Source organism: Catharus ustulatus, chromosome 11 (genome assembly GCF_009819885.2).
Source record: "Catharus ustulatus isolate bCatUst1 chromosome 11, bCatUst1.pri.v2, whole genome shotgun sequence".
NCBI lineage: Eukaryota > Metazoa > Chordata > Aves > Passeriformes > Turdidae > Catharus > Catharus ustulatus.
The window spans coordinates 13,940,462-13,950,408 of NC_046231.1; the positions used below are offsets into that span (position 1 = coordinate 13,940,462).

Below are 9,947 nucleotides of genomic sequence, written 5' to 3' on the forward strand. Positions count from 1 at the left end.
GTTACTTTGTCCGAGCAGCATTTACACAGAACAACACTATGTGTATAGACTTAAATTGTTGGGGTTTTAGTTTCTAAAATAAATGGGAACAAAAGTAGATGACTATGAGACCTAATTTGGTGGGTATTTCTTTCCAAGTGTGCTGTTTCTCAAGAGTAGAAAATAAAGGCAATTTGCTTTTGATAAGGCGAGTCAGGACTGCACAACTCAGTGCTCAGTCCATAAGCAGAAACATTAATGCCCATAGTCAATTCAGAGAGTAGCACTGAGATGTTTGGGCTAGGCAGTGTACCTCTCTGTTGGGCAGATGCTTATTCCCTTTCATGAGTTGGAACCTGCTTTTTGGGTTTGGATTTTGTTTTTTCAAGTGCTTTTAGTGATGCATCTTGTTGGGGTTTGGGGGTTTTTGTTGTAGCGGTTTTGTCCAGAGGCAGATTCAAAAAACATGTTGCAGTGTTTGAAGCAAAACAAGAACAGTGAAGTGATGGATCCTAAATGCAAGCAGATGATTACCAAGCGCCAGATTACACAGAACACAGGTATCTTCTGAAATTAAAACAGAACTTGCTTGTCTGAGGTGTTCTGCATGGCTGGAAGAGTATCAGTTTTGTTTAATTCTCCTTTGTTGTTTTCTGTGTACACACTGACCTTAGTCAAGTTCTTGAGGGTCAGCATGTGTTGTTGAATCCTCCTTAGTCCTGAAGCTCTTACCTCACAATTTGAAATTCTGTTATGGAAAAATACTATTTTCCCCAAAAATTATGATTCTTGATGGTGTAATATCATCCAGGAAATTTCTGTGCCATCTCTTTTGGAGTGTTATGCTCTGTAATCTGAAGTGATGTGTGCTGTAATGAAGTTCTGTCATCTCTCCTGGTTAGATTACCGCTTAAACCCTGTGCTCAGGAAGGCGTGCAAAGCAGACATACCAAAATTCTGCCAAAATATCCTGAATAGGGCCAAGGATGATACAGAGTTGGAGGGACAAGTCATCTCATGCCTGAAGTTGAAATATGCAGACCAGGTGAGTAGAATTGATGCCTGCAAGTGAGAAAATGTGCAGATTGTGCTGATCATTGAATAACAAATCAAACTTGGGCTTGTGCTGTGTTCAATGTATGCAAAAGGCTATACGTAAGGGAGGTTTTTATATTTCTGTGGAATTATTATAGAATACAGGTTACTGTACAGAATGGTTGATTTTCAAAGGTGATTGAGTGAGGTAATGGCTTTCTCCTCCAAATAGCGTCTCTCTCCAGACTGCGAGGACCAAATTCGAGTGATAATCCAGGAATCAGCCCTTGATTATCGGCTGGATCCCCAGCTTCAGATGCACTGTTCTGATGAGGTAGGACAGTAACTCCTTAGCTACTTTTTCAGGATGAAAGCTCCCTTCGTGTAACAGATTCTTGTTTCTCAAAACATGCTTTCCTAATAAGTAAAACAACAAAAAAAAAATCCCTTTGAGCTGCTTCTGGCTAGTCAGATTCTCTGCTTGTGACTTTTGTCCATTGCACAAGAATTGCAGTTTCCTGTGCAGTGCTAATACAAAGTTAATTTTTTCATCTGGATCTCATCAGTACCTGTGACTATGGAAAAATACTTCCTTCCTGTTGCAAAAAAAGTCAGTTCTCTGGTCTTGTCAGCCTTAACTGGAATGCAGTCAGGCTTTTTGAATTTTCACTTTTGGTAACAGAGTTGGTCATGCTTCAGGTGTTGCTTATTTCATACTTTCACATTCTTTCCATGCTGTTTTATTCCCTGCCCTCCTCCTCAGTACAGCGATATTGACTTCTTGCTGCTGGGTTTCAAAGGGTTATGCATATTGCATGAGCCAGGCTGCATTTGGCTTTAGGGATTTTGGGGGGGAAGCAATCTCATCATGTATTCTTTAGCTGCACCCTGTGATGAACTAACATATTGAGATATAAATGTGCTAAAAGGCAGAATGATTGTTGTGAACTACTTACGTTAAAACACCTCTTTCAAAATAGATTTCCAGCTTATGTGCAGAAGAAGCAGCAGCTCAGGAGCAGACTGGACAGGTGGAAGAATGTCTGAAAGTCAATCTCCTGAAAATAAAAACTGAGATGTGCAAGAAGGTAAAGAAAATAAATTGGATGTGCTCTGAAAAGCTCCCATCCCTGCATAAGTCTGTGATTTTTCCAGATCACAGCTTAGGTAATGTTCTAGCTAGCATGAGGCCAGAGTGCTGAAATTTCCCTATACATCTCAGTTCTGGCCTGCAGTGATTCAGTTTCAATTTGCCAGTGAAAATTGTGTTGAAAGTTCCTCCTTTGCAATTCCAGACTTGAATCCTTTCTTGATTATGGTTGCCAGAGATTCTTGTTACTTGATGCTGTCTCCATTGCAGGCTTTCCTAGACCAAGGCTGTGTGCTGGAGGACCATAAGAATTGTGCCATTCTTATGGCACAATTTCAGTTCTAACTGAAGTAGTCTTGGCATATTGACATTGCCTTTTAGATTAATATAATTATTTTAAGGAGTGTTACAAACCAGGTCACTTAATTAAGCCTAAAACAGCATTCATATTATGTCCTTATCCAAGGACAGTGGTGGATTTTCTCACAATCCTGGATTTGAAAAGATGATACAGCTTTCAGAGACATTGATCCGTATGAGTTTTGTTCAGTCTCCTTTTTCTGAGATGTACTTGCCATTTCCTCCTCTGCAGGAAGTGCTCAACATGCTGAAGGAAAGCAAAGCAGATATATTTGTTGACCCAGTGCTCCACACAGCCTGTGCCCTGGACATCAAACACCACTGTGCTGCCATTCCACCAGGGAGAGGACGCCGTAAGTGCTCGTGCTGTACTTGTGTAACCTCTCAGTCGTGAAATAATTCACCTACATTTCTTACCAGCATAATCTGATGTACAAGATATTTCCATCATCATTTGTAGGCAACAGGATGGAACAGCAATAGAAGTGGTAGATGAATGGGTGTCAAGAAGTCTTTCCTTGTGTCCACGTCTGTAGCTTAGAGAGGGCTCTGCCTGCAAGTACTTGAATTGACAGTTGTGCATTAAAAGTCTGGAGTTGGTTCAACTAAGTCTATGGCCTGCTTGCTACAAGCTAAATAACTCTTCACTGCAAAGCAGAAAGCATCTAATTAGGGATTAGTCAAGTATGGTAGCATGAATGAAAAATACAAAATTTTATGTCTGTATCTTATATGAGTGTTTAAACGAGCTTATGAGTAAGTTGGCCAAGCCCCTCTGTAGGCACCAGAACACTCTGATCTCATTTCCTTTTCACAGGACTGTGTGAAAAGTCAGGAAGTTAAACCTTTCAAAATACATTGTTGTTCAAAAGAAACTCCTAACAAGCCTAAGGAGATGTGTTTTTTCCAAACTGAATTTGATCTTAGCTCTCTCTAAAGGCTGGTGGCATGGAGTTCAGAGTGTACAGGTCATAGAAGGTGTAGATTTATAAGACTTCATAAAATTTCATGTAAACCACATGAATTATTTATTGGATATGTACTGTAGTTTCTTCTTGGAAGTCAAAATTCCTTGCATCTCCAAATGCAATACTGATCATGAATCTTGGTGAAATTGCTAGCCTTGGGCGTAGTCTGCCAGGTCTGTTCAGAAAGCCTTGTAACCATCAGCCTTCATGAGAATGGAAGAGCCCCTCTCTGCACCAAGTTATCAAAGCCACTGTTTCTAGTTTGTAACACCACCTTCTGCACATTACAGAAATGTCATGCTTAATGGAAGCTCTGGAAGATAAGCGTGTGAGGTTGCAGCCTGAATGCAAGAAACGCCTTAATGATCGTATTGAAATGTGGAGCTATGCTGCAAAGGTGAGGATGTAAATGATTCCCATTTTTATGCCTTAGATCTCTCTGTTGCAAGGCATTTATAAAAAGCTTCAACTGTAATTAAATTCTTGTTTCTGAATGAAGTTTAATATTTTGAGTTTGGTCCAGAAAAATTGAGATCAGGTTGTCTTCTTGGAACTTACATCTTATTATCTCTGTGTCCCAGATGCGTCCCTAACAATGCAGAATTAAACTATATTTTGTACGGGCTTAGTCTCCTTCAGAGAAAGTGTGGGATAATGAAATAGGGCAGGAAAACTTCCTGTTATAAAGGTGCCTCCTTCAGGTGAAACATTGCAAGCCTGCTTTTTTCTGGTTCAGATTAAGTCCAACAATGAAAGGAGACAATAGCAGTACCTGTCACTAAAGCTGGTAAATGTCACGGTTGAAAGTTCAATGGAAAGTACAACTTGGCTCATTTATTCCCTTTTCACCTCCAGGTTGCCCCAGCAGAAGGCTTTTCTGACCTTGCCATGCAAGTTATGACCTCTCCATCCAAGAATTACATCCTGTCTGTGATCACAGTTGGTATCTGTGTACTCTTCCTCATCGGCCTGATGTGTGGACGCATCACCAAGCGGGTGACAAGAGAGCTCAAGGACAGGTAGAGCCTGGATTGCCTGCTGAAGAAATGCCTGCCCAGTGCCCAGTTTTGTACAGCCTTCCTCTGTATAGTCTACCCACCCCCTCTTGTGAGAGGAGAATTAAAAAAAAAAAAGAAAAAAAAATTAGAAAAAAAATTAGAAAAGCAGCAGGTGTTGGCTCAGTTTTCCCATCCTGGATCTCATCCATGGCATCTTCATCCTATGAAAGTTTGTGTGCAACATTGGCAGCCCAGCCAGCAGCTTTTGTTACCCCTTTGTTAGCAGACTCTCGTTTACCTGCCTGTAGACAAGTCTCTGTTGTACTGTTGGAACTGCCTTCACTCTCCAAATCAGACTGATATGACCTGCAGCTCAAGAAGTTTTTAAGTAAATTTTTAAAGACAGACATATTCTGCATACCAACTATATGATTTAGGTAGTGGTTCATACTGAAATCTAGTCATCCTCTGTGGCTGGGTGAATTGAGGCAGGAAATTAAAGGGTAAATTGCATCTTACACCACAGTTGGCCTTGTTTTGGACATCTTGCTCGTCTGTGTAAAGCATCTTCAGAGCATAGTCTTGGACAACTTAAAGACACCAATCACTGGTGTCACCTCCTAGTGAATATCCTGCTTATGTGACTGTGGACTTTTTTGGCTGAAAAGATGTCCTCCCTTTCTTCCTCTGCTGCTCGCAAGATAGAATAAAATACTGACCAGGATTGAATACTCATGTGAGCTGTACAACTTGTATTTCAGTAGATTAAAGACACGATGTAGACATGAGATGTGTAGAGCCTGTCAGTAGTGAAGTGTCAGTGGGCAGGAAGTGCTCTGAGCAGTTACTCGGTCAACTTTTTATTAGCAATGATGCAGTAAAAATTCTAACACTCCTTTGGTTTTACCTTGCTGCTGCTAAGCTGTTACCCTCCCAAATTAACTGTGTGTAGATGGTATTGACACACTGGCAGTGCAGTGCTCTGTCAGTGATGCAGAAAGCGCTGGAACACTCAACATCCTCTCTCTCTATGTAACAGTTACGTGTGGGTTAGCACAGTGGTTTGTAACCACACTCTGAGTCTTGATGGTTTGCATGGTAGCACAAGAGTGGTTTTCATTTCCACAGCTACAACTCATGGTGATAACACCTGGCATTTTCCTGGTATGTAACTCACAGATGCTGGTCCAGAATGCCAAGCAGAAGTGGGTGGCAGAATGATAGTGTGGTATGAAAGGCAGAAACATCTGGATCTTTAAGGGAAGTAGCTTTTAGCTTTTGCATAGTTACCATCAATGTGTGCATTTGTGCTATGTATACTTATACTTCCAGAACCTGATACTTGCACCCAAGAGCCCAAAGAAGGTGTTTTGGAAAAGCTGCACCCAGTAGCTGTGGTCTCTTCTTACCATTATCTGTGTTCCTCAAGTACAAGGAGGTGTGGAGCTCGTAAGACAGGTGCTTTGACTGAAACATGGAGTGTGTTGATGATATCTAGAAAAGGCTGCACAATATGTACAGGAGGATATGTTTTACTCACCTGTTAGATGTGCTCACCAATGTGTAGTGTGGTAAAAACCATGTGCCTGAAACTGTCCAACTTAGGCTGATGCTTGAACCATAACTTTATTTTCCCACTTAGCACACTGCTAGGTAAGACCTGGCATTTCAGTTCTCCCCATTGTTCTCTAGAAGAACAGTGGGGGTGGTTTTGAGACACTCTGGACCAGCTGATTCTGGTGATGCTGTATACACAGAATGGCATTACTGTGAGCTTTTGTTCTGGCTTTTTGCTGAAGCTTTTTGCAGACATACCTTCATCCTGCTCTGAGGTTTGTAGCAAACTAATATGGATTTAGACTTGCTATGCTAGTGAATCTCACCAACATTTCTGGTTTTGTAGTAAAGTACTGTGAACAGAAGCAGCAGTGAAAGCCTGGGCAATGAAGTTTCAGTGGAGAGTTAGTGTATGGTAGGATTGCAGTTAAAGTGGTGAGGTAGAACTGAATTTAAACCTGAATTCCTTCTCTTGCCCCTCCTCCCTGGTGCTAAGGGTGCCTGCCTGGCTGTCTGTCAGCATGAAGTGGACCAGAAGAGAAACAGTTAATCAAGTCTCTTGAGGTAGGACAGGTGTGTAACTCCATAAATATGTTTGACAATTAGAAGTGTGTATTGTATCACTTGACTGAGTGTTGAAATGACTTCTGTCAAGATGACTGTGCTCACAGAGCTGCCAGCAAGGGAAATGGGATCTTGGTGCAGCCTTGCTTGCTGACACGAGCCCTGCTTCTCCAAAATGTCTATCTGGCATAATTAAATTGCCATTGGAGGGCTTTTTTTAAACTGTTGTGACTTTTTGAGAAGGCATTTTGTAACCTGATTAACTTGAAAAGCCTAATTAGATGGTTTATTGTCTAGAAATAGCATCTTCCACTAAATTGCAAAAGACATTGCAGTGAAAATTGTAGGTTTGTAGCCATAGTTCCAAATGTAAACCCTGTTCAGCTCTGAAGGTGACTTTACTTTCAGATATAAGGCTTTCAGGTTGTTTTCCTTTTTAATGGGAGAAGGTTATGGTAAGGGTGCCCGGAGTGTGGCATTAGGAGTCCATGCTCTGTGATGGTGTTAGTCTGTGGTTGGTGGTGTTTCTGCCTGTGTCAGGCTCACAGTTTGTGTGAGTGCACTGTGATTGTGTTAGAGGTGTGGCCTGAGGCCTTTGGTAGGAAAAGTAGCATACTAAATAAACCTGTCACAGTAGACACAGACACTCCTTTTAAAGGCTGGCAAGGGGTCCAGGACATTTTATCATTGAGCATGTTATCTTTTCATGTTTTAAAAAGGGGTCTCCTACCAGTGGTGACGACCAAATCTGCTTCTTTCTTGACTAAAAATCTACCAGTCACAGTCTTGAAGCATTCTCCTCCTTTTCATGCATACCTAAAAATCTAGAGGTTTTGCAAGCACAGAAAACCCGCAGGAGTACTCTTCCAAAAATAACCTGGTTGTGCTGTTGCCAACACATCATCTTGCCTGCAGGTAACCATTTTCCACTGCAGGGAAGGAAAGAGAGAAAGAATCATAGTGTCATAGAACAGTTTTGAGTTGGAAGGGACCTTAAAACTCATCTCATTCCAAACCCTGCCTTGTGCAGGGACACCTTCCACACTAGACCAGGGTACTCAGAGTCCCATTCAGTCTGGTCTTGAACACATCAGTGGTGGGGAGTCCACAACCTCTCTGAGCAACCTGTGCCAGTGTCTCACCACCCTGGTAGGAAGGTGTGAGGAATGGTTGTAAGAAACACTGCTGTTGCCTTGAATTAGAGAAAGCCTTTTTAACTTCTGTGTTTTGACAGAGTGTTAGCAGTAGCTGCAGTCAGCCAGGAGAAGTGGGTTATTGTGGAAGAGCCTGTGGTAGTCTTTCCTCTTCATGACCCTTACCTCTCACTGGAGAAGTCTGCCTTCCACTGAATGCAGTTCAGGAGATGGTTGTTGGTTGGGTTGTTTTTTTTCCTCTTGATCATCACAAAACCTTTCGGAGACCTTATTCTAGACTTGATGATGCCAGTGCTCAGAGTGTGGATGGAAGAGCTGGATGTTTGGGATCTGGTAAGGCATGCAGCTCTCCATTTGCTTCCTGCTGCTGCAGCTGTGAGGGTTAACAAGTGAGGCATGTGTGTGCACGTGTTAGGAACTGTGCATGATGTGCACCTCTATACTCCACTCCTGCTAGTCTGTTACAATTCATTCTCATTTGCAGTAATAAGCTTATTTATTGTTTACCTAGTGAGTCTAATCAAGTCCTCTTGAGAGTTTCAGCTTGGGATTCTCCTGCCTCACTTTTATCATTAGGCTGCTGGAGTAACTGAGCTGGGTGGGAGCAAAATTCTGGCACCTGCAGTACTGCCCAGCAGATTGGGTTGAGTATCTGTGTGTCTGTGTCACTGCAAAGGGCTGGAAAAACCCTAGTGGAAGTTGAATAATTCTGTAGCAAAATGTTAGCATTTCCTCCAGAATCTGATACTGTGATATAATCAGTGTGTTGCTCTGAAAGGATCCACAGTAGGTGCATTGTATGGAAAATAATGATTGTGACTGTCTCAAGTACAGAAACTAACTGCAGGTAGGTACAGAGGGAAGAAATGTGCCAAGCCAGAGGGATTGCTGGAATCCCATAATGTAGTAGAGGAATTGTGTTCAAGTTGGATGGCGATTTCTGTTAAGACACAACATTATTACTTAGTGAAAGAAGATTGTAGGCTTTTTTACTTTATCAGTTTTGTTTGGAAAAATAAAAAAGGTAGTTTTGAGGTGTGTATGCGTGCCCGAGTGTGATATGAAACCAGAATATTTCATCTAGCACTTCTGTCCCTATTTCAAGTACAGCTCTGTGGACTTAAACAGCTGTAGTGAGGGTTTGTGTAAGAGCATGTTCCTCATTCTGGGGTTCAAATCCTCCAGGCAGCGCCCAGGTACTGATCTTTGTGCAGTGTCCATGTATGGGGACAAGCCTGCCATTTTGCTCCACCGGTGAATCATGGTTAGAGGGCACCCAAATCACACATGTGCCAGAGAGAATTCGGCTGGCACTGCGCTTTGTCCCGTGTGGTACAATTCTGCATCTGCTCCTTTGAGTTCCTGAACGCTGCCTGGGATAGGGAGGAGTAACCACGTTGCTCTTCACTAACCAGAGGAAGGATTTTCTCCTTGCACAACCCCCAGATTTGGTTCGGAGCTGACCAAACACAAAGATCCCTGCTGGGGTGAATCGCTGCACCCCGAGATCCCGCCCCTGCTGCCCCTGTGTTGGCTGAGTTAGATAGAAGTGCTCGCCTAGCTCTCGCCTTGGGAAATTCTGAACTAGGAGAAAAGGGAAAGGTGTGACGGTAGAAGCGGAGGGTCGGAAGCTGTGAGTACCATGGGTGTTGGACTGGGCACAGCCGGGTGTGGGGGAAAGGGGCCCCCAGCACCCTGCAGTGTACAAAGCAGACCCAGCGGATTCCTATTGTACAGCAGATGCTGTTTCAACGTAGTCTCTCTTTTTTATTATAATTATTTTTAAATGTGACATTAACGAGACTTTTTTTTTTTTCTTTTGTAAATTGCTTCCCCTTTCTGTGTATAAATCCTGGCCACTCCTTGTTTCAGTTGTTTTTTGGTTTGGTTTTTTTTTTGTTTGGTTTTTTTTTACATGTCCATGCTGTGTAATTTTGAGATGTTACTGAAATTCTGAACATAATAATGTGCATTTTTTTTTCTGTACAGATGAAATGGGAGAATTTAATAAAAAGAGTCTGCAGGTTTGTACTTGTGGTGGTTTATTTCTGAGGGAACGCACGGGGGGGAAGGGGCGGTGATTGAGGGGCGGGGTCTCGCTTGGCCACGCCCCGCGGTTGGCGGGGGCGGTGGCGCACGCGCAGGGGCGGCTGTCGCGCGGCGGCCGCGGCCGTAAAGCGCGGAAGGTCAGCCCGGCCTCCCCCTGCCCCAGGTGAGCCGGCGCGGCCCCGCCGACCCCGGC

The 9,947-nt window shown here is 43.0% G+C and overlaps 1 protein-coding gene across 1 annotated transcript in view; it reads left to right on the forward strand.

Annotated features, from left to right (window-relative positions):
* The window catches only part of GLG1 (golgi glycoprotein 1), an 81,571-nt gene extending 71,835 nt beyond the window's left edge, over nt 1-9,736 (forward strand). The window contains exons 20-26 of the mRNA XM_033069457.2: nt 416-539; nt 882-1,024; nt 1,247-1,348; nt 1,995-2,102; nt 2,697-2,817; nt 3,723-3,829; nt 4,288-9,736. Coding sequence (XP_032925348.1) covers nt 416-539; nt 882-1,024; nt 1,247-1,348; nt 1,995-2,102; nt 2,697-2,817; nt 3,723-3,829; nt 4,288-4,455 — 873 coding nt within the window. The 3' untranslated portion in view covers nt 4,456-9,736. The remainder of the gene's footprint in view (nt 1-415; nt 540-881; nt 1,025-1,246; nt 1,349-1,994; nt 2,103-2,696; nt 2,818-3,722; nt 3,830-4,287) is intronic.
* The last annotated feature ends 211 nt before the right edge of the window (nt 9,737-9,947 follow it).